Source organism: Ambystoma mexicanum, chromosome 11, assembly GCF_040938575.1.
Source record: "Ambystoma mexicanum isolate Mex_15411 chromosome 11, UKY_AmexF1_1, whole genome shotgun sequence".
Lineage (NCBI taxonomy): Eukaryota > Metazoa > Chordata > Amphibia > Caudata > Ambystomatidae > Ambystoma > Ambystoma mexicanum.
In genome coordinates, this window is record NC_090934.1 from 1,050,217,812 (window position 1) to 1,050,243,380 (window position 25,569).

Below are 25,569 nucleotides of genomic sequence, written 5' to 3' on the forward strand. Positions count from 1 at the left end.
AATTAGGTACAAAACAAAATGCAGAACATTGCAACATATTTCCATCAGGGGTTGGGAGGCATTCCAAAAATGACAACCTCCACTGTCATGCCATCTGAACTATTTCAATTCATTAAAATGGCACTGCACCAACCTTCCTTCTTTCTTTCTTTCTGAAGTTTCCTGTGCAATGAAATGTAGAACCTGGGTTAATGGAATTAAACTCCTCTCACATCTAGACGTACGAATGCCCAGTTGAACGTACATATTCTCATTCAAAAGGCGCCAATACAGTATACCAATAGGTACAGACAAACAAAATGCATCATAGTGTGACTGGCCTTTATGACATACATTGTTTCACAGATGGAGCACAGTTCAAGTGACATTTCTGTTCTCAAAGAGCCAATATAAATCTATTGACTTCAGTGAGATAGGTTGGCTTTAAATAGCCCTTAAGTTCACTCTTGCTGGCCCAAACAAAGTCTTCTTCCTTCATGGCAATGGCAGGCTCTCGGTTCTGGAGGTAAGCTTTGAAGAAGAATACTTTGGCACCAATGCGGTTCTCCGATCGGAGTGCTTTAGGGAATTTGTACTTGTAGAATCCACATGGTGCATTTCCGAGAAATCGTGCTTGAAGGTTGTCGCCTGCATGATTTACGTAAATTGACATTGGGAGACAGAAAAATAAAAGGGATTAGGAGATGTATCCCTGTGTAGATAACATAGTACTATTCTGATTTAGGAAATCTACATTACAGGCCTACATTTTGGCTTATTGAACCCCACCAGATTGAGAAGCAACACTGCATGCCGAGTACAACACAGGCATATACAATATAAAGATACATTGTCAAAATGGTTTACAATCCACTCCATTTACCAAATTGATTAAAACAGATCTAGCATGTGTTGATGCAGCTGTAGAGATTTTTCAGAATAAACGCAATTTCGATCAACGAGCGAAAAATACAAAGTGACCTTTATGATTGAGTATAAATATGCGAAAATATGAAAAACATTGTTTCTGTCATGAACAGGTTAGATAAACTGGAGAGCTTGTTTTCATGCCCAGAAACAATGCATTCAGTAGTTGTGTATGTCACTTAACCACATATCACACTATGACCACACTTGCGACTTAAAAAATTGTTCAATTACAAATATATTTGTTTTGTGTAACTAGACTATTCAACTAGACTATTAAACCCTTTCTAGGTTGGTGTGGCAAGGAGTGTTCTTCATGCACTGGAGGTTGCTGGCAAGTCTGTTTTCCATGCTACGGTGAGTCACAGCCTAAATACCCATAGCCGGACGCAGAGCGTGGCAAGGAGTGTTCATGTTCCTCTGGTTTGGGAAATTTGTCCGGATGAGTGGACTGAAAAGGGCTGAAAAAAGCTGATCTGCGCGCTGTAGGAGTTTGGCATCACCAGAGAGTGCAGATTTCAAATTGTGTTGCAGCATAAGCAGGTGCTGTAAAAATGGCATCTTAGATGCATTTTGAAGTGCTGACATTTTCTTCTTCTCTGCACTACAATGCTGGGTAAGGTTCCTGGCAAAACTAGAAAATATGATCTCTGTAAGGGGAAACCCTATGGGAAGGCAAACCGCTATTACAGAGCCGGCACCTATGAGAACCCGGCCATAAGTCCTTGTGAGGGCGCAGGAAACGTAGGAAATGCAAATCACTGTATGCCCCCCACCGCCTTGAGAATATAACAGTGGCAGGGCAAATTACTACATATTTCAAACCCAACACCAACAGTCTGGGATGTGTGACCAGGGCAGCGATCCATTTGGGTGGTAAAGTAAATGCATCCGTGGTTCAGACCTAACTCTGATTTAAACAGATCCTTTGGCGACATTGGCAATAACTTACTGTTGAAGTTATGTCTCGCTAAAAAAAAGTACAGTCTCAAAGTGGAATTGGGCCAATGTCGACACATTGTCCCCCAATAAAAGAGGGAGCGTGTATCCAGATAAAAAATATACAGACAGAAGATACGGCTTCACAGTGTGTGTCGGCTTTGCCCTAGTTTTGTTCTACTCTGACATTTCAAAATAGTGCAGTAGTGTCTAACCTTGAACAGATGCATCATGAATCCAAAGGTGAGGAGCTCACAAACAAAACCAGCCGACCAGAAAATAACAAATCGACCCATTCCAGCACCGCCGTCTCATGTGATGTGTTGAATTTTGCCATAAAAAAAAAACATCTATTTAAATTATGTAGTCAGATTCATGAAGATGTCCAGATGCAAATTATGTATATGCAGGACCTCTTAAGGTATTTTAAACATAACAGAGCCCCAGACCCAGAGAGTACTAGTACCATTGATCAGCCTGTTCAGCCTGGTGAAACCACCCGTATAAATTATCCAGTCCCAAGACCCTGTTGACTCAAGACCTCCAACCGCAAGACTGGTACAATCCCCACCTAGCTCATAAACAGAGTCGCAGGATGGCAAAACTAAAAAAAGTTGTGATTGCTAAAACCGTAGCTGAATTAGCCCCTAGTGAAGACACTACTCAACCATTGAACTCTACGAAAGTCTCTGTAAAAAAAAAAAAAAAAAAAAAAAAAAGGAATTGAAGAATAGGAAAATCAGGAAACGGGCAAAGGAAAACGCAACAACATAGGGTTGGGCACTGACTAGCTGGCTAATGAAGGACAATGACGCAAGTGCGACTGACCTGGACGTGTCGGTTGTTAGCCAGAGTGTTCCCCAAGCCAAAGTATTGGAGCCAAATCCAAGAAGGGAAGTCAGGACCGTGGATATCCCTGCAACATCGATGACAGTACCTAATATGGCTCACCAGATGAGCAATTGGTTACATTCACATGACTCTGGGGCTGCCCCAGTTTTGAATATCTGTAGACTGACAATTAGAAAATAGGGCCAGTATGCCCAAAAGGTCAGGTGAACAGAGTAGAACTTCGCTAAAATACCCTCTCTGTGAATGTTAAATTCTTGTGATATTGTAGAACCTGTGAAGTTTGTTGCAGGGGGGCCGTGTACACTGTTGCCTGCCTATGACTGCTTCCCTTATTAGAGCACAATCTGAGTTGTTCGACTTTTTGAGGTACGAGTTGGCCAAGGTAATTTTGAGTACCGAAGTTCGGACACGTCGTGATCATTGTAGTAATGCCTTGAAAACTCCCATGGCCCCTGTTAAAAAGTGAAAACTGCAAGCACACCAGAGGTCTTTGATAAAGAGACAGTGTGGCACTGGCTGCAAAGTATAAGTTGCCTGGCCTGGAGGTCATGCATAAATGAGTGTTTGATTTGGCTACCTGGAACACCAGAGGCCACTCACATTTCATAGACCCTTCCCACCTATTTGAATACAGTGTTCTTATTGCAGGAAACTTGTCAAATTGGTTAAAGAGTAAGCGTCTCATGGGCTTAACTGTAAATTGGCAATGTATGATTGCTGCGCTAAATTGTGGAAACATTAGAAATATGTGGAGAGTGAGGGCCAGCTGTTTTGTCCATCTTAAATCGAATCTCGGCAACAACTTGGGTTTGTTTTATCGAAGATGGGATGTATGACCTAAGCTATTACGGTGGATCACAGACCAGCGGTAACATTGTATGGCAAATTTATTTTACCCTTGAAAATATGAGTAGACCCATGAGGAATCTGAAGTAGTCCAGGACCTAATGGGCTGTCTGCAACGGTACTGAAGGGTGAGAGCTGCCTTTGGGTAGGTCCCTTGTATGCCCAATTTCATAAGGTCTGCAAGGAACGTACGATCCCAGGGTCCTGGAGAAAAATCTATATTGGTCCCGGTTTTTAAGTCAGGAGATAGATACCAGAGAATGATCGTGTACTTTCGCTGTTGGATATTACTGTCAAAGTCTTTACAATATACGTACTAGAACACCTACAGTCCTAGTTTACTGGCAACATTCTGCATCCTTTCAAAACATGTTTTCGCCCTGGGTCCAGCACTGTCCCCAATATCAGACTATAAAACCATAATTACCCATGTAAAAAGTCACCATAGTCCATCTGTGTACATAACATTTGTTGACTTTAGATCAGCATTCGCCCAGGTAAATCATCCTGTGGAAAAATCAGAGTGGGGTTGCCCCGAATGAATACTGGAGATAGCTGTTGCATGGCACTCGGAAACTACTGCCCAGACTCGTTTGGGAAATGACAGACGGCTGTCCGAGCCTATGAGAATTAACAAGGGTGTAAAAGCAGAGGTGCATTCTTGAGCCCCTTCTCAGATTTAGTGGCCAGGTTGGCGAAAAGTGATAAATGCCCCCCGAAAATTGGATCATCTGCTGTGGTCGCCATGCTTTATGCAGACGACCTAGTGGTTTTTGACCAGCTTCTGACAGGAATGATATCACTCATGAGTTGGGCTGTTATGCTCATCAACCTGAGTGTCAGTAAATGTAAAGAAAAGTGAATACCTACCTGGGAAGTATTGACTATACTGACGCCTATAAATATCTGGGACAGGAAATGTCTACTACTGGCAGATATAACGGTATTGTTGAAACCAAAAAACTAGAAGGTCCAAGCAAATTACCCACCTTATTTGCAGGTTTGCAACTAACCATGCAGGGTTCTCACTGCGAGGTGTCTTTTCTCTATACAAAGAGTGGTGTTATCCATCTATCTTGAATGGTTTAGAGGCCTTAGCCTTGAAGAATTTAAAATGGTTGGATGTGGCTGATGGGTTTTTCTGGCGTTAGGTGTTGATCTCCCACATTCTGTCAATTGAGTATGTCCGTTTAGAGATGGGCCTGGTCTCATTGAGAAACTATTAGAACTGAGAGGCATTCAATTTTTGAAGGCAATTATGTACACCCCTTGTCTATTATTAACTAAATTTATAGACTGTTATAGTTTAGAATGCACTGCTGTGACTGAAGACATTTGTAAGTATTTAAGGAGACGGGTCTCATGATGGGAGCCTGAGTTTAAACGGTGTATAGAGTCCAAAGCACTAAAAGGTGCTTTCACCCGAAGATTAGTGAAGTGGGACTTTATGAGCACTTACTGCAGTTGTATTGGTACCCACAGATGGCACATGTAACGCATAGATATTTGAAACCGGAGCTGTCAAATCAGCTCCCTCTGTGTACTCTTGGTGGAGCCAAATGGAATTTACCACAGGTAGTAAGATTCTGTAGAGTTTATAAGATCTGAGAAAACCAGGAGACTGTCAAACATTTGCTCACTGAATGCCGCGTTAAATACGACTACATTGGACAACCTTGTGCATTATTAAAAGGCCATTAAACCGACAACATTTTGGTCTTATTGCTCAAATACCGAGTCAAGGCTTACGTACATGGCACTTTACAGGGTCTGGATAGCAGTACAGGAACATCTTCTGGGAAGTTAGTTTGATATGAATTGAATTTTATTTTGTGGACATAATTTTTATTAAAAAATGATCAATTGTTTTTTTTAAAAGTACAATGTATTAATATTAATGTGAAATTATTATTTGAGATTGTTTTTTATATGTGAATTTGAAAAATAGAATTGTAAAAGTTTCTGAAAGAACTAAATGCAATAATAATTTCAAGGTTGTGTGTACACCATAATACCAAACAATTCTTGCCCTTTTGTCCATGGCTACATTTACACGATTATGTAGCTGCTTCCAGGGATGAACATTACCTGCACTCGAATATAAAAGACAATACCTCATCAGGTGGAGCAATTATTGTTTTATAAAACGCACTTAATACCGGCGACCAGGATTTTAACCTGTGTTCCAAGGCATTGTCTTGCTTTCAAGACAAACGCGTTGCCCCCGGGCTATCCTACCGTACTAGCTTTCATGGGCCTTTTAAGATCCTTGCTGTGTATCATCCTCTTATGTCACTGTAGATTATGAAAAATGTAGCGGGCTTGAAACAGTCATCACGAGATAGAAGAGCTACATATTGCAAAAAAAGGCTAAAAGACAAGTGAAATGTGTGTGCGCTTGAGAAAGATTTGCTGTAGGAGCTGTTGTTTAGGAGAGCCTGCTGAGCTATCAAGCAAGTACAGTGAAGATGTGCAGCCTTGCCAAGTTCTTATTTAAGCAATATGACTCTCGCGGCGGGGGCATTACCGACTCAGGTAATGCCCTGGGGCCCATAGTTAACAAAGGCCCCGGGGCATTGCCTGAGTCGGTAATGCCCCCGCCGCGAGAGTCATATTGCTTTTAGTACCCCGGCCCGCAAGATGTGCGTGACCGGGGCACTAAAAGCATTTTTTTTCTGTCCCAAAACGCAGCGTTCCGAAATAAATAAGAAAAACATCCAAGAAAATGGATACCGGGAAAGGGAGGAAAGGGAAAACTGAGCCCCTTTTCCCTTCCCATGGCAGCCATCGGAAGCGTATGCGCTGGGAACAGAAGTGTTTCCAGCCCGTACGCTCCTGAAAAAAGAGGAGGAGAAGGTGGTAAGTGGGGTTGGGAAGGGGGAGAAAAAAATAAAATAAACCTACCTGCGTCCCCGTCGGGGGACGATGGAAGCCTCCACACGGCTGGAGGCTGCCATCATCCCCCACCGGGGACAAAGGAGCAAGAAGGTAAGTGGGGTGGGGAGGGTAAACCAAAACAAAAAAACCCCCCTTTTTTTTAAAAACGTACCGAGTCCCCAGCAGGGGGGCAAAGGCAGTCTTTCAGCCGTGGGGAGGCGCTTGGAGCGGGGATGGACCGCTTCGAGCCTCCTCATTGGCTCGAGGGGCTGCCACACCCACCGCCGTGGACAAGGAGGCTGGAAACCCAGCCGAGAATAGAGGGATTCTCGGCCGGGCAATGAACCAGCGAGAGCCAATGAGAATGCGTGTTGCATTCTGCTTGACTCTCGCCGGGTACTAATTACATATAGTCCATGGAACATCATTAGAGAAACGTCTTTGACTGACCGGGAGGAAAATACCGGTCAGAGCGCTCCCTTTTCCTATAAGCTTCTAGATAGGACACAATCTCAGATGAAAAGGCAAGAAGAGTATATAAGAGAAGGCTATTCCAAAGTTAGATGAAGAGCCAAACTCTGAAAGAATCGTGCAGATCACCAGACGTCCCTCAACCCCCATTTTGTGCAGCTGCACCTGTGCCAAAAACCAACAGGCGAGTGATTGCAGAGGAGCGCATGTCGGATGATCACAAAGGCTTATTTTCTCTGGTACGGTGACCGGTGCAAAGACAAGATGCCAGAGCCTGCAGTGTGCAGACTGAAGTAATGCGAGACTCTACATACATTTAATCTACCACTTTCTCACTTCCCTTTCCGCTCCATCGTTGATAGCTTTGCATAATATTGATCATGGTAGGTTTCCTTTTTGTTGATTAAAGAACAAAAGTGAACTTTGATGGTCTGGGTCCGACGAGGTGATTTCTTGCATGTGGCACAATTTTATCTTTCTACACTGTGATGAGGCAGAAGTAAGAAATGGAGATCAGAGCCAGAGGGGTTTGTCCGGTCTCATCAGGCATCACGACAAGGACAGAGTAAAAGGATGAGTGGGGGGAGGGGAGGTCCTTGTTATGTTTGATGGACACTTATATAGACCAATAGGAAGCTTGCTTCCTGGACTGTAGGTACTTTTCTAATACTGGTCGTATTTGTATTTGTTTTTGTTTTAGGTTGACGGGGACCAGCTGTGCAGGAGGAGGAGCTCTGTAACTAGTGGGCCTATTAAAGTTCAATCATCAAACTGAGTTATAAACAGTTTGTTAAAAGTATATCTGGAAGTTGGCCCGTTGGCTGCAGCAACTGAAGTAAGAGATAGAAAGAAAGACAAATCATACAGAGGCCCGGCGCGAGTGTCAAGTCAAGATGATAATGGTGAGACTCTCTGAACCTGCGGATCTTGTTTGCTTCACCCCGTCCTACTCTGGTGCAGCCGCAAGCATGTGAAGGCGAAGTCGCTTGCTAAAAACCCTGTAGCATAAGAGCCACAGCCACGCTCAGGCCCGCTCTTAGCCCCCACCAACGCAAAGGCGGAGCTTCCTTTCAGCATCCGCCGAATCGCGTCGCCGATGAAGGAAGGTGCGTCTCCAGTCTCGGAGGCCGCGGAGACCAGCTGTTTAGGCAATCTGCAGATCCGTCCTATAGAAGGTGAGGGAAAGTGTCAATTCCCAGACATATGTTATGGAGACAGCTGCTATAACAGTGTGGCAAAGAAGGAGGGGCCCAGAGAGTGATTCCTTTTTGCATCAGAAGGTTCGAAGAGAAGAAACCTTACAGTTAGTTAGCAGAAACTGTACAGTTATTGGATAAGGGGAAAGAATACCCAAAGGTTAAAAAAAAAGAAAAAGGAAGCTTAGTTTGACAGAAAAGGGGGGGGAAATTAGTCCACAGTGACCCTTATGTTATGTGAAGAGAGATATAAATATATATTTGAACACTGAACGGTTTCCAGTGAGTAAAGAGAACAGAAGCCAGAGTAATCCTTTTCAAGAAAGGAAAAGGACTTTATTTTTATGCGAGGTTGAAAAAAAAAAACAATTCCTGGTTCATGTTGAAACTGAACAAACCACGAGTCTAACAGACTAAAGCGTTTATCCCACCTTAAAGATATTTGATAGACCTAAAAGAAATTGCTATAGAGGCAGCTCTCGTTCATCTATGCTGGCAGGCTCGAGGAGGCGAGACAGACATCTCCAAAGTCAAAAGTGTTCTAGGAAACAAACCGTGTACAGTTGTTGGGGGAAGGGAACATGGGACGAGGAGCTGGCAGAGAGTAGCTGGACCAGGTCATGGTTATTCGTGATGCTTAAACTTGTGAAATGATGAACAATGTATGCTGCTTCGTCACTACAAAAGTGACAATGAGCAGGAAACAATGGACAAATACCATGGATGCAAAGAAAGTAGGACTCAAAAGGAACCTGCACTTCTCTTAAGGTATTGTGCAGACTATTACGGCACATTTACTTACAGCACAAACTTCCTACAGTAACAGTGGAAGTGCACACTCCGTCATATCGAGGCACACTCAGACTGCATTTGATCGTTTGCTTCTGCGCTGCAGAGCGCTTTGCGGAACCTGTTAGTATCGCACCTGCATTAGTCAGCTGCTGCTAGCCAGACCGTGTATACCTCGCAGGAATTAGACAGCCAATTTTGATCTTGATGTAAACATTTTGTTTAGAAACAGACTTTGCATATCGTCATTGTAATTGATGTTTAAATTAACCATTCAGCGAGAAAGCACGGTTACTGTTAACCTATTACTGAACTCCCACAGGAACTACAGTTCCCAGGTGCCCCATCACCTTATATCTCGTAACATCAGGCGCTTCGGCGCCAGTGCTTCGGGAGACAAGCCGGTCTTCGCCGGTTCTCGCCGTGACTCAGCAGCAAGTTGTTTTGTTTGGATTATAAACACTGCTACATCGAATAACAAAGTAAGTTGAATATGGGTTACATCAAACAAGAACCCTTGTCCCTCACGACACTGCACATGAATCCTTTAGCTCTTATTGATAAAATAAAAAGAACTATACTGGATGAGCATGCAAACAACGTAGAGATGAAAAGCACACAGGTAGAACCAACCCCAGTCGAATCTAGAACGAAGGAATCTACTACTTTGACTCTACTCCCACTGTCACTGCACTCAAAGAGAACTACAAAAATCGACATATCCTTCTTCAGTGGACATCAATCTAAACAAGCTTACTGCCACACTTGATGAGGTTGAAAGCCACCCTATCAGAGATACTCTATCGTCTGATAAAGTCATTGAAAGTAGGATCAACAGTGTGAGTTTAGTAGAGGATGGCATTACACAGAAAAGATTGGGTCCTCCTCTATCACTATTTAAATCTTACCCAACATGCATCAAAGTTGCACTTATTAACACGCTCGCTAGTCAAACATTCGTTAGATATTCATGATTCCTTAGTATCTATTAAAGTAGACTTAATGTGTATAACCGAAACTTGGTTACAAGACACTAGCGGTCCCCATATATCTGAGGCCTCTCCTCCAGGTTACTCCTTTTTTAATGCAGATCGCAAGAGAGGGAGGGGTGGAGGGGTAGCCATAATAGCCAAATCTACCTTTGCCCTTTTTACAGCTTCCATTACATGCCTGGACTGTGAAATTGACACCAACGCCCCATCACACAGTGTCAACATCATATTGATTTACCCCCCCCCCTCTCGCAATATCGCAATATGCCTGAATTTAATGATGAAATTACGAGCATCTTAAATGGCTTGGATAGTCCAAACTCTTCCACTATCTTTCTGGGTGATCTCAATAGGTGGTGGGGAGTTGCAGAGGATAAGGAAGCTGGAGACAGCGCTAATATACAATGGTTTCAACATCATAAATAAGGACCCAACACATGAGACTTCTATATGCTGGATTGGGTAGTCTCCAAGAACATTATAACAGAGGATATTCCCACTTTACCATGTATTTAGTCCGATCACTCCATAATCAGCTTTATGATGTAATTACCTGCATCCATCGTTAAGACTAGTAATAACATGAAATCAGTTAGAGGACGTAACTAAGAAACTGAGCTCGCAGGACATCAAATGGAATTCAGACAGTCATGGCTAAATCAACACCATCAGACCAAACTAAGGACATGCTATCAGTATTTAATAATCCTTTCCCAAAAATGCTAGATAAGGTTGTCCCTATTCGAACAAAAATGGTAAGAGAAAATCCTAATCATCAAAGCTGGTTCTCACCCGAACTGGAAAAGCTGAACAAGGAAAAAAGATCCCTAGAACTGAGCCAACACCACTCAACAAGAATAGAAGAAAGTAGAAAATCTTAGAGAAACCTTAACAGACACTAAGAAAAAAACTCACATCGAGCAAGCCTCCAATTCTGTGAAGGAATCATTTAATATGGTGTAATCCTTAGAAAAAACTAAAACCATGGAACTTGCCCCATTAGTCTCAGATGAATACTGTGAACGAATTTCACTTGCATTTGAAGAGAAAATAACCAAGGACAGGGACAAAATTGTTGCAACCCAGAGTCTGAACACACCACAGTGCCTATCAAACCACAGGACAGAACTTGAAGAAACTGTACCTCCAGTCCCTATTGAGTCCCCAGGCTTTGTTTTCACCCCTATTACATCAATAGATATGAATGTATTACTTGATTCAATGAACCCTGCCTGCCACCTGTTCAATTAATCTATTACCGGCCAAAATTATTCTTCAACACAAAAGCACATTTGAACCATTTTACAGTTTGTCAATGCTTCTTTTCGAGATCTCGAAGTGCCGCTAGACATTAAGTGACCATCACGCTCATCCCAAAGAAATCGAATCAAGACCCTACAAATCCTAACAACCTTCGGCCAATAACCAACAGGCAGTTTTTTCTAAAAATACTGGACAAAGCCTCTACAAACCAACTCCAGGGTTTTATGCAAAGCAATAATAAGCTGCACCAGAGACAGTCAGCTTCCGCCCATCTCATAGTACCGCGACTGCTCTTGATCTGCAGAATCACATGCTGGAGATCATTTACAAGGGTAAGGCTGGGATGTTGATCCTGTTGGATATGTCAGCAGCATTCGATCTTGATCACAAGAGACTACTAGAATATCTACATCAACAAGGGAGTTACTCAGAGAAGGTAGTGGAGTGGAGTGGATGAAATCCTTCTTGTCTAACAGTCTCCAATCTAAAATGGGCAGCGACGCCACAACTTCGACCACTCAAATTAAATATGGAGTACCACATGGTGCTTCAATAACGCCCCCTCTTTAACTTGTACATGTGCGCATTGTGCATTTTACTGGAGACGCTAGGAGTCTTGTTTTCAAACTACGCCGACAATGCACAATTGGTCATCAAACTAAGCGGCGATTAGCAGCAAGACTCTCAAACATTAGAAAAAATCTATAATGCAATTGGTAACTGGATGTGCCTAAACTGGCTCTGCCTTAATGGCAACAAAACAGAGCTTCTCATATACAGCTCCCCTCAGGCTAGGGCCAAATTGCATTCAGCCTATTCCCACTTTGTATGCAAGGTAATATGATCAAAACGCAAGAAAAAGTGGTTCCATACGCCCCTACATTAACAACAAAAATGCAGTAACAATTACCCGAGCCATGATTCTATCAAGATTAGACTATTGTAACATATTACTTTGTGGTACGACTAAGTCTAATATCAAAACATGCCAAGTAATTCAAAACGATGCCATTTGCATCGCCATGAACATCCCTAGGAGGTCACACATTACCAACATCAGGAAAGACATACACTGGCTGCCGATACAACAATGTATCAATTTCAAAATGGGCTCTATAAATCACCGTTATCTGCATGGAAAAGCCCCCAAGTATTTAGAAAATACTATCATACCGCACCATCCGGCGAGAGACCTTTATTCATCTGATCACAATCTGATACAAGAAATCGGATCCAAAAGAACTAGAGGTCTAGGAAGATCTTTTCAGACTAAGGCCCCAGCTTTCTGGAGTGCAAGAGGAGGACAAAGGCGGCAAACATTAAGAGGCTGACGCAGAGAGACACGACGTGCCCTTTTTGACAAATATGCAAACCCTCTGCTGAAAGAAACCTAAAACCGAGGACAATAGCCCAAGTGTGCTGCAGCAGAGGTCAACAGTACACCAATGGTATCGACGCCGATAAGCTGGAGCGAGGGAGACTCCTGGTACTGTGGTACCACTCTTGACTCCAGTAAAGAGGAAAGCCAAGCAGTTCATCACAGCCATCGAGTCTAAGGGAGAGCCAATAAGAACCGGCCTGTGGTGAATGAAAGTCACAAAGTGGCAAAGTGAAAGAAGTTTAAAAGAACTGTTAGATTGTGAATGGAAGACCAGCTGCAAAAGGAAACCGGTACCATGTGGGTGCTGCTCCGAAAACCCCTGTTCAATCCCTGTCTGAATGAAACTGCAGATACAAGAAGGCAGTAAGAGAGCCGGCAAGATAGGTCAACGTGGGCATACAGGAGGTCAAGCAAAATCCCCATACAGTGGAAAGCCATTGACTTACGAGCAAGCAAAGGAAGTGAATCCCGTAAAAGTTGAAGTGAAGGCGAAGTTGGCAAGTGTGACCCAGACCAACGAATGCTGATAAAGAAGGGGCAAAGTCTGAAGTCCCGAAATACAGTGAATGGACCAGAATGAAAACGAACGAGGGATGTCCACAAGTGAACTGTGTTTAAAAGATAGAAAGAGACAAGAAGTGCACTATTGTCATTTGGGGTCCGAGCCCGGCAAAGAGAGATGCAGGGGTGAAATGTTATCACCCAAAGGAACTGTTATTTGATTTGTAGAGTACAATTTTGAAAAGGTCGGTGAGCGGAAGAGTAGTACCCATGGTGAATCCATATCCCGAAAAAAACAACCTGTTTTTCGGGTAGTATAGCTCAGTGGCAATGCGCTCGTCTTGGAAGCAAGACGACGCAGAGCGACACAGGTTTTAAGCAAGTTCTAAATAACCAAATTATACTTCTACTTTCTTGAAAACCCTCTCAGGCTGCGGGACTAGGAAACCACAACCCCAAAGGCCTCGATATTGATAAATGCTTTTAGATCTAAACCTGGAAGAGGGAGATCCGAGGTGAAAACTGATCGCCCAACACCCCGATGAATGCGCCCAGAAGAGGGGGACCCAAGGGTGAAGAATCCTCACCCAAAGTGCAACCAAGAAAGGAACTTTTTTGTTAAAGGAACTTTTGTTATTGAATACGTCAGGCCCTCGAAGTCAAGAGACTTTCAAAGAAATGAGACTTGGCCATCGACGGTCCTGATATATGGGAACCCGAACTGTCAACTCGTGCTGGGAAAGCTAGAGCGTGTGCTGTGCTCCAAGATTCCATCTTACCACGTGCTCAAAATGTGGGGAAGGAACACCAAGCTCCTGCATCCTGGCATTATTGGTCAACACTTTTCTTGAGAACTAACCCACATTCTTTTGTATATTAGTTGTAAGGTTTGGCAATAGGTTTCTTAGTATAGGACCTTTTTACTTGACACGGCACAAGGACTGCCTTATTTTCATTTGATGTTCGACGCTTGCTCCCATCTTAGATTTAGGTTTAGATTAGGCGTTTTTCCAACCTGCATACAGTTTAAACACCCTTGAACTGTGACCATGCAAGTCTCTACTGTTGCCACCATGAGTTCCTTACAATGGGCATTAGCGTTAAGCCAAGATCTCTATCCTACACTCGAACAGAAGCCTACTCCGCCTCATATGTTAGCACTAGAACAAACACATGCGTATAATCTCAAAAGAAGTTTGATGTTGGAGGAAAAGACCAGATGCATAACAGCTGACATAGTAGTGCCTTCTAGGCGCTGAAAGATTGCCATCGGTTGGTCAATCATTCCAAGCTAGGACTTATCAGGCATTGTTATGGGATTCATGCATTGTTCTATGATGCAGACATTTGCAGGCCAAAGCACTGTTTAACTGCAGGATTCCAGGAACAGTTCTTCTGTGTTAATGCCTTAAAATAATGTTATATCAAAGAGAGTACAAGGATTGTTATTGAAACCAAGGACTCTGAAGTGTTTGGGCAATAGCCACAGATGTATGCTCTGTATCAGAGGGCTAGGAACTTTGACTTAATTCCACAGAGCAATGCAGTTTTGTTACCAGGGAGATCTGGGAAGTTTGATTTCCACTAATAGCTTACCGGATGCATCTGTTACTCTCGAGTACGTGTGGAAACTTGGTCCGTGGACATACATGAGCCTCAGACAGAGCAGAATAGCAGCCATTATTGAGGCAATCATGGGAGAGCAGCACCCATGTTAGGGGAGGTTGCGCAGAATGAAAGTGATTGGTTGGTAAGCAAGCGAGTGCCCGTAAGCCTGTGCATTCATGATGCAAGCCAGAGTGAGGCACAGGTATGCTCATCTACATATGAAGGAGGGTATAGCTGCTAGAGGACCAGAACACCGATCATGTGAATGCAAAGCCTCCAGTTACATACCACTTTGTGGACTGAAAAGATCCTCTAAAGATGGTGATTTGAAACACAAGGGTAGGCTGAGCAAAACTGTGCCAAGCTCATATGTTGCTGTAAAGCCATGTCCCTAGGATGTCCCTAGGATGTACCATTAGGAAGTTAAAAAAACAAAAACAATTCTTTACACTAGGGCCAATATTTTAGAATGGGATGCTATTCTTGTTTGTTGATCAATTTTGGCACAGCTATATGGAAATTAATCTGCCTGTTTGCCTATGAGATTATATTGTGATGAGCAGCAGGTTTCAACACAAGCAATGCTCCTCTCTTCAGTCTATTAGATGCATCTGAGTATTTTTACTTTATTTCCTAGACAGCAATGTTTCTCCTTTTTTGTATTTGTGTTTCTATAGCACAAATTTAGCTAGGAAGACGCGGAGTGCTGTACAAGTAATGAGGTGTTAAAGTTTGCTGGAAGGGAAAGGTTATGCAGCTTGGATATTGCATACTATGGGGTGGTATACCCTTACGAGTAGCAGGTGCTAAGTGACCTTTGGGGGGCAGAAGAATAGAGTCTGAACCTACTTCCGGAACTGCAGGAGTTGCTAAGCTCAAAATTGCCACTAGGCTGGAACATGAGATCTACTGCAGGGCAGGGTACCCCTACAGAGCAGGAAATGGGGGACTAGTACACAGATAGTCAGATGAGTTCCTGTAAATAGTTTCTAAGCAGTAAGTCCTTCATTAGAACTGAGGACTTCAAAATTGCTTAGAAACTATTTCTAACAGCATCAACTGATGATAATCAGACTGGGACATAGTAAGCGAAGGTCCAGCTACTGTTTCTCTCTTTGCGGGACAAGCTTAGCCTCACACCTCGCTATGCTCTGGTTCCTATGGGAGCAGGTACCAACATAGCCAGCAAGTTTGTGGCAAAGTAGACTGGTGTTGGGCAGTAGTTGCCCGATTTGTGTTCGGAGAAGATGATCACATTAGTTAGTCTCTGTTATGAGGTGTGCAGTGGCGCCATGAATGGCTCTAAGTTTCTAAGTGCATTCAATTACCTCATATCGCCATCAACTTTGCCTCCTGGTTGCCGAAATCAGGGCTTCTAAATTAAAACGTTAAATGGCTCCAAGACCCCTGTGTCAGAGTTCCTGTAATCAGACTATCCCCGAATTCTACTCTCTAGAGTAGTTTCCAGTGGTGTCAATCTCTGGCATTCGGCCTGCATCTCAGCACAACCAATCTCCAGAGGTCTCACTAGCACCCCAAAGAACTCACACGGACTGTGCACTCATGTATAAGGAAATGACAGTTTCTTGAAAACTGTGCAACAAGAGTAAGAACACATTTTTATATGAACCAAGAAGCAAAGGTCTAATAAAGGGGTAAAACAGGTTTCTGAAGAAAACATCAAATTATAAATGGCAGAAATTGGAGACTAGTGATTTCAAGTTTAAAAGCAGCATGTAGGGAGACCCTCCTTTGTGCATTGAGCTAACAAACTTCTTAAGAGAAGGCTTGGGCTCTAGGTTATAACCACCTAGGTTGGTTAGTCTAGGTGCAAGAGAAATGGGCATAAGAAAAATATTACAGGGCATGCATAATCACATGAACAGCATTATGATGAAAAGAAAAAAAAAGTAAACAAACATCTAGCTGCAGATGTTATGGTGGGAGACCCTAAAGGAGAAAATTGCTGTTGAACCTACCATCGAACTAAGTGGTGAAAGTAGAAAAGGGGTCACGTTCCCCTCACTAACAAGTCCAACACGGCAGAAGCACATGTCTGGGGCTGTTGAGGACCCTCTTGTTCAGAGAATTTCCTAGCATTTCGGTGCTGGACCACCATTTTGCAGGTAGAAACGGTCTGCGAAGTTGAATGATGGCAGAGTATGCAATAAAAGCAGAATAGTAAGCGTGGATGTGTCAATATTACAGATGACAGAATGTTTGTTGCAAGATCATGAATTCAGTGTTTCAGATAGGTTTTAAGATAACAGGCCTTAGTACAAGTCTGGAGAGTGTAAAAAGTGCCAATTCTTCCAAATGGCTTTACAGTTGCCACCTTTGTTGATGTTAGAATTATCACCAGATGACCAGTTGTGGTTTGCCCCAGATTCAGAACAGGACATTATTTGGAAAATTGAACAATTGCCTCCAGCGGTATTGTCAATTCCTCCACGCATATACTGAGGTACTACTGCCTTATGGGTGCGGAGCTCCATTATGAGCAGTGAAATATTTTGAGGTAATTCTGTTACCACCAGTTTCATTAGTTACCTCCAAACTCTTTAGAACAAATATATTTAATTAATGTAATTCAATGCAATGTATTTTAAATGGTATTATTAACATGAAATATTATAAAATTACTTCAAACCAACAAATAGATTTCACATAATGATATAGGTTTAGTGTATCCCAAGTTAGAAATATTCTTATTAAAAAGGGAGGGGGTGTATATTAATGTAGTCATCCCTCTAGATGCCATTGCATTTTATTAATGCATTTTAGAATGGAAATGAAATTTGGAACTTGAGGAAGACTTGGAATTCAGTACCAAGTGCATCAATAAAGTGGGGTGTTTGTTAGGAACAAACTTGTTGAAAGAAAAATGGTCTACTGGCTCTTCAAGCTACAAGCAATCTTCACCTTAGCTAGTTTAACAGCTGCTTTGCCCCTAAACTATAGAATTGGCAGTCATGGCTTTTCTCATCAAGCAGACCTGCTTCGCAAATAGATAACTTCTGTGAAGGAATGATTCAAGTAGCTTATTTTAGGACTCCTCCCTCATACCAGACTGCCTGACTGCTATCCAGGCATGGTGCTCTGCCAATGATCTCTGCCTAAATGCCAGAAAGATAAGAGATCCTTCTCATTGGGACACCTGCTCCTAGTTTCCCTCCCACACTCTGGCCTGACTCCTTGGGCACCCTTCCCCTCATCCACCTGTGACACAAAAAACCATGGGATCATCTTTGACTCTCTCTCTCTCCACACATCAATGACCTTGCCAAGAAGTCCAACTTTTAGCTTCACCTTCACAGGGGCATTCTACCTTTCCTGACCGTCCTCCAGAAGCTCAACGTCTTCAGAGCCCTAGTTATCTCTAGGCTAGACTACAGCAATAGCCTCTTCCTCATCTGCCCATATCCTCCATTTGCCCACTTCAACTAATCCAGAATAGGACTGCAAGACTTATTAGCCTCAACCACAAGGATTAAATTCAAGACCCTTTGCATCATCCACAAGGATGTCTGGGGCCTGGGACCTCTCTACGCCCAGTCTTCCCTCCATCCAATGGTTTCTCCAAGCCGAGAGTAGGAGGTAGATCCTTTTCTCAGCTGGCTCCTCCCTTTGGAACGGCCACCCTCCCCTTTCAGACTTCAGCCGGATAAGTTCCTGAAACTACTCCAGACTTTCCTTTTCTCCTCTTCCTTCCCTCTTCCCCTCCTGTGCAAACTCTCTCTGCCACTGCGACTGGGGCCTGGTCCCTTCAGAGTCATGCAGGGGGCCAGACCAATCCCTTACCAGTACTTCCGCATTCTTTAACAGCACTTACTCTCGGCCTCCCTTTCCTGGACTAGCCCTACTGGTCCTTCCTGGCCACTGCACTCATCCTCACCCCCCTCCCCAGTTTCCCATTGCACTTGCCTCTTTGGCCCTCCCAGCACTTCCCTGGGGTCACCCCACTGCTGCACTTCTCCTTCTTGCCCCTCCCCCCTTGCACTTACCACCTTGTCTAGCACTTGCACGGTAGGCCAATATAACTGTTTTTGTTCTTTTGTGATTCCCATGTCCCCCACTCCCATCTAGTCTTGTGGCGCTTGGAAAAACTTGTGAATAGGCGTCATACAAATGTCCAATAAAATAAGTAAATAAAGATGCCCTAAGTAGCAGGTTTAAAAAAAAATGCAACACCAATACTAGTGTCTTTAGCATCAGGTAAGATGTATCAATTGGTCTTCATTTGCCAAGCGTTTAAAAGGAAACATGATCTAGGACCAGGACAGCCACCACCCCGGGATATTAGTAGAAAAAAGCTGTTTACTCAACAGGATAGAAAGCAATAAATGTGGCTGCTTACCCGATACAGTGGACAAGGCGCGCTCAGCTGTTTGCCTCATAGTCTCCCCTTGCTGCCAATGTACCTGCGGCAAGAGCCAGTTTTCCTCATTTCCAAGTTTCTCTTTGATCAGCAACACTAGGTTTGTATCCAGCTTTCGGTTTAAAGATGTGCAATCATTCTTTGTGTCTGCTTCTACAAAATGCATCAAGAAAAGTAGATTTAAACCTATGCTGCAATTTGTGGATATTCTTTTCTGCTCTGGTAAATTGCTATTTTATAGTCATAGGCTACACAACAGTAGCAAAGCGAGAAAATGATGCATACCCACAAAAAGGTTAAGAATATTAGAATCTTGCATGTGCTTAACGCTCATAAGAATAGTGATATTTTCTACTTCATTCTGATACATGCGCTCCAAATACCGCTACCACTCCAGTCTTTACCAAATCATGTAACCAGGTACATTGTCACCTCTTCCTTAGGATTAGACCATTCCAGATATGTATCTATTGGAGATTGTGCCGTTTGCTTTACGGATGCACACAAAAAGCATACATATTTAATTTAATTGAAAAAAACTTTAGTTGACGGACAGTTAAGGTGATCAGATTTAATGCATAAAAACCCTTCCCACACCCACCCAGTCGATGAACCTTAGGATCAATTATTTACACAGTGCTTAGTCCTAAGCATTTTACATTGAACACATACATACAGTAACACCCAACTGTAGTTGGTATGGATTAAGAAACTCAAAAGGATGAAGGGCTGAGTTGGCCTGGCCGGGATTTGAACCTGCAGATCTCAAGCAGATCAGGCTCTTAACCCACTGAGCTATATTGCAATTTGTCATTAGGAAACCCATCTGTTATGTATGTACGCATGTGCTTTGCAACAGGGGGGGGGGGGCGAAGTTGGACACACAGTTGATCAATTCCCATATCGACTACATTTCAAGTTTTTTTTTGCGTTGAATCTGATCAACTTCACTGTCCCGCATCTAACGTTTTTTTTATACCATAGTTTATTCAAGGGCCAAGTTTCACCTGTAGGTTTCCTTGGGGCCGAACTAGCCAAGGCTTTCATATATAGCTAGTGAGCACGGCCGACGGCCATGCACACTGTATGACATGCATTACTTACCGTAATAGCATTTCTGAGTATTGCATCTGCTTAGATTCACAAGCTGTGCATATAGTCCATCAATCTAGTGGTAATCACAGAGTATTGCATCTTGCATCGAAATGGGACGTGAACATGGGCGTGCCTGTAAAACCATCCCTAACGTGACGTGTAGTCTACCCAAAATCCCTCATGCGTCGAGGTCCATCAGATTGTGTTTTTTTCTGCCGTGTGGGAGCCTTATGACTAACGTGAGTTGAGTACAAAAAGAGGCGTACAATGTCTATGTTCCTTTTACTCAAAGAGGGGAGGAAGGGTGGGCGCATGTGAATCTAAGCAGATACAATCAGCAGAAATGCTATTGCAGTAAGTAATGCATGTCTTCTAATGCTTGTTAATCTGCTAAGAATCACATGCTGTGCATAGACTAGCGAGCAGTACCCAGAGATGGTGGTGGGATGTGTGAAAGAACAGTAGCAAAGAGATGTCTTAGCCCTACTTGTCACACCTGAGAGTCAGACCTAGAGTGTGTATCTCGGCAGTAGTCTTGTGTAAAGGTGTGGACAGAACTCCAAGTTGCTGCTTTACAAATGGACTCAAGAGGAACATTTGCAATGAATGCTATGGAAGCCCCAGTGCCCAGGGTAGAGTGCGCTCTAGGCTTGAAGGGCAGATCTCTATTGGCAAGAGAAGCACAGTGTGACATAGTTTACGATCCACTTTGAAATGGCTGATGAGACAGGGTCCCCTTCTCAACCAGCTGCCACTGAAACGAAAAACTGGTTAGTCTTTCTCAGTGCCTTTGTTTTCTCCAGCTAATATATCACCACTCTGCTCACATCAAGAGTGTGGAGGCTTCTTTCTGCCACGTTAGTGGAGTTCTGGAAAAGGGTGGGTAGTTCGATTGGTTGGTTCACATGGAACTTTGAAATAAATGTTGGCGCAAACTGTGGGTGACTGCGCAGGACCACCTTATTGATTATATTTTATTTGTATCATGCTCGTACACATGTGTATCAGAGCGTGTTTCAGACCTTATCCTTGTGGATCGTGACAAATAGGTCCTGAACTGAAAGGGCCTGCAGTTCACCAACTCATTATTGATGTAACTGCCACCAGGAAGGCGGTCTTGTAGGAGAGTGCTTTAAGGCTAGCCTTATGCATAGGTTCAAAGGGAGGTCCCATTAGTCTAGTCAGTACAACATTCAGGTCCCATCTGGGAGCTGGGTTGAAGATTGGGCAATGAAGTCTTTTAACCACTTCCATAAACACCTTGTTCACTGGAACATTCCACCACAAAATCTCCTTCTGGGACGTGGTGTAAAGCTCAAAGTGCAGCCTAGTGGACATTTAAGGAATTGAATACCAGGCCTAAGTCTAGTGGGCGAGTCAGGCACAGGACAATATGTGTTGGGGAGCAGTCAATAGGATTGATGGTCTTGGTATTGCACCAGATGACGAAGCGTTTCCATTTATTGGCGTAGCAATGTCTGGTGTTAGGTTTTCGTGCTTCTCCAAGTATGTCCATGCATCTTTGAGGAAGTTGGAGGTGTCCGAACTCTGACTTCAGGAGCCAGGCTACCAAGTTGAGAGTTTGCGGGCATGGATGAAGTGTCTCCCCTCTGTCTTGTGACAGCATGTTGTATGGGCATGGCAGCTTCCTCGCAGGAGCGACTGACATTGCCATCAGGTGAGAGAACCTGGGTTGGCGGTCCCACATCGGGGCAACCAGAATCATCGTGACTGGTTCCTGGTGCATCTTGTGCACTATCTTGTTGAGTAGGGAAGTCGGGGTGAGAGACAGATCCCCTTGGAGCGGTTCTGCGGGTACCTGGAGGCGTAATCTGGACATTGTGTGTTCTCCAGAGTTGCGAACAAGTCGATCTCTGGGAAGTCCCAGTCTGTGAAGACGTTGAGAACAAGGTCTTTGTTTAACTGCCATTTGTACTCTACGGGTAGTGGGAAGTCTCTGCTGAGCACGTGCTCCAGAAGATGGAGTTCCCCTGGAATGTGTTTTGACAGGAGGAACATCTTGTGTTTGAGAGACCATTTCCATATGTTCTGTGACGTTTGGATAGCCCTGAAGAGTGTGTGCCCCCTGTGCTCGGCCGTGGTACAGTCTGTGAGGACTAGGACAGTCTTCCCCTGGAAGTCTGATGGGAATGCCTTCAGGGTATTGAACACTCCTAGCAGTTCCACAAGGTTTATTTGGTTGGTTGCTACCGCTGGGGACCATACGCTGTGCGCTGTCTGATTAAGGATGTGAGCCCCCCCCCCCCCCACCCTGTCAGAGATGCATCCGTGGTGAGAGTGACTTCTACTGCAGGGGTGATTAAGGCCTTCCCATGCAAGAGGTTTTGCCTTAACCACCACTGCAGGGACTTCACGAGGGATGCTGAGACAACCACTAGATTGTCCCATTGTCTGCTGACCTGACATTGGCTCGAGAGCCATTCTTGCATTGGGCACATGCGCAGACTAGGTAGATGCAGGAGGCCATCATTCCCAACAGTTGCATGGCTTTGCTTAAAGTCACCTCGCGATTGGCTACATAATGAGGGATCTAGAGCAGCAGGTTTTGAACCCTCTCGGAGGGGAAGACACACCCGTCTTTGGTCCGAATTAGAGCCCGCAGAAATTGTTTGACTTGGCTGGGGTCTAGGCTGGACTTTCTCGTTGATCAAGAATCCCAGACTGAAGAGAAGATCTACTGTCTTCTGGGTATTTGATAAGCATGTTCCGTACGAATCCACTGTTATTAGCCAGTCGTTGAGGTAAGGATGGACTGGAATGGATTGCCTGCACATGTGAGCCGCTACTTCCACCAGTACCTTTGTAAACACCCTTGGGGTGGAGGCACTGCTGAAGGGAAGAACCTTGATCTGATAGTGCTTGTTCTCAATCATGAACCTGCAGTACTTTCTGTGCACTGGCAACATTGAAATCTGAAAAGTATGCATCCTTCATATCCAGTGTTGCCATGTAATCCCTGTGCGTGAACAGTGGGATTACTTCCTGCAATGTTGTAATTCTGAATTTATATGGTTTGACAAATTTGTTCGTTGGGCGCAAGTCTAACAAAGGGCGCATGTTAAGATCCTTTATGGGTACAAGGAAGTATACTTTACATTAAGTATGTATTCTGCGCCCAGATGCCCACAGCTGAGCCCAGATGCCCCCGGGCCCGGTGAGCACTATAAATGAATAATCAATTACAACAATACTGAATAAATACCCTTGTTTTCCTGATGAATGGGGACAACTTCTATGGTGCCCTTTTCTTGAAGGATCTGCACCTCTTCATGCAGAATCTGCAGCTGTGCTGGCGATAGGAGTCTGTGTCTTGCTGGATGGTATCGAGGTGGCCGGTGGAACTCTATACAATAAGCATGGGCTACGGTCTTGACCACCCACTGGTCTGAAGTGAGCCCCTCCCATGTGTGAAGAAAACATGTTAAGTGTCCCCTGACCGGGGAGGAATAGGAGGGGACTCGGACTGGCGAGTCATTTGGGAGCAGAGGCCAGTGAGCCTCTTGTGGTGGAATTTCTGCCCCTACCTTTACCTCTTCGTTGTCCCCTCTGCTGGTAATGGCTGGTGCCAGCTGCTCCTTGTGCAAGGGACCATGAGGTACCCTTCTGTGCCATATTGGTTGTGTGGAAAAAGATTGACCCCAAAAGGATAAGCAAGAGCTTCCTCCCCGTTAAGGTCTAGCAGTGACCAGATTAAGAGATTTAAGAGTCTCGGGTGCTCTTTCTTCGCCGTCTCCAAGGCATCATCCATAGACTTGCTAAACAAATGTGGGTCTTCCACTGGTTTGTTCATTAAGGAGGCCTGCGTCTCCGGTTTAAAACTTGTCACGCCAGGCGTGCCTTTTGAGAAGAGTGCCTTGGGCCAGAGTCCACCCAGTCATCTCTGCTGCATTAATTTTTTTTTTTTTTTATTGATGTTGTGGGTCACCCGTTTCCCTTCCGAGACAATCACCAGTAGGCGTAATCAGACCGTTTCAGGGACTTTCTGGAGGTATTTTTGAAGCAGGTTCCACTACACACCATTATAACTTGCAAGGGGGTTTGAATTAGCATTTTTTTGTCGACTATGCTGCTGAAGTGGCGATGCATTTTCCAAGGGCTAAAATTATCTTCAGTCGTAGTGGTGACAACCAGGGAGTCTGGAGTGGCATGGTCTCAGATGTACAACGGGTCAGAAGGAGAGGGAAAAACAATTTCTCCACTCGAGGGTTCACAGCCCTTGTAAGGGGAGAGGACAGCAAAGAGGGTGAAAGACGTTTTCTGATGGAATTTAACAAGGGGATTGCCGGACCAGTGGGTGGTTTCCTCAACAAAGTCAGTGCCGTAAACAGCTTCCTGTGTGTCAATTTGGAAATGTGCTGCAGCCCTTTTCGGGATTGCATTAGAAGCCATCTGATCGCCAATAGGCGATGTCTGCCTCTGTGGAGGGAAGGAGGGAGGATCCAGGCAAATGGCGCCTGGGTGAGGAATAGGAGTGGGGGGGGAAATCAAGGTGATTCCTGTACAGGCTGATTTCGACCTCAATTAGGCTCTGGTCAGGTGTGTCCAGGCCAAAACTATTGTCTACCTGGCCATAGGGATCCTCAGATCTCTCCAGGTTCAGAGAGTTCAAATACTTCTTCCTGCGGAGGATGACTTGAAAGCTTCTGCACCTTTGGTAAACTAGGGCAGGTATCTTCCTCCCTAGGTTTCTCAGGGGTTATAAACCTTTCTGAGAAGTCCACAAACTGTGAAAGTTTGTCCATGCAGTTCTCAAACCTCACTCTGGTCCATAGGGATGAACCAGAGGGGTTGGGGGGAGGGGGCAGGGCTCTCCATGAAGACAGGGGTCCTTCGAAGGAAGGGACTTATCAGACATTCTTCAAGAGGGGCTAGGACTCTTCGGAATACTCCTCTCACTTTACTTTATTAAATTTATATTGCGCGGCCATTGACCCTTGGGCTTAAAGGCGCAACAAGACAGACAACAATTAACTGATAGGCATGAGTAACATGCAAGAGAAGAAGTGGCATTGCTGCAGCAGCTAAGCAAACAAGTAGGTCTTGAGTTTTCATTTGAAAATATCAAGTGACTCAATGCAGCGCATTTCTAGGGGGAGCCCATTCCAGGCTTTCGGTGCGATGGCATAAAAAGCCAGATTGGTGACTTTCACCATTCTGCATCTTGGAATAGCCAAATGATTCTGCTGGCTAGATCCAAGTGGTCTAGTCTGAGTTTTGCAGGCTCGAAGTTATCGCAGGTATAGCGGCATTTTTCCCTGAATGCATTTCTGCGTAATAGTGAGAATACGAAAGAGGATACATGAGTGAATGGGTAACCAATGCAGGCTCCTCTTTGCCCCAGTCACATGATCTCTTCGGTCAAGCTTCTTAACCCCTCTTACCGCTTCATTTTGGACTACTTGCAGTTTATTACATGTGGTTTTATCAATGCCAGGCTTGAGCAATAGTCAATCT

The 25,569-nt window shown here is 44.1% G+C and overlaps 1 protein-coding gene across 1 annotated transcript in view; it reads right to left on the reverse strand.

Moving 5' to 3' along the window:
- Window positions 1-304: 304 nt before the first annotated feature.
- MRPL46 (mitochondrial ribosomal protein L46) overlaps window positions 305-25,569 on the reverse strand; it is a 97,629-nt gene continuing 72,364 nt past the window's right edge. Inside the window, exons 3-4 of the mRNA XM_069624289.1 lie at window positions 18,979-19,152; window positions 305-627 (exon numbers count right to left, since the gene is read on the reverse strand). Coding sequence (XP_069480390.1) covers window positions 377-627; window positions 18,979-19,152 — 425 coding nt within the window. The 3' untranslated portion in view covers window positions 305-376. The remainder of the gene's footprint in view (window positions 628-18,978; window positions 19,153-25,569) is intronic.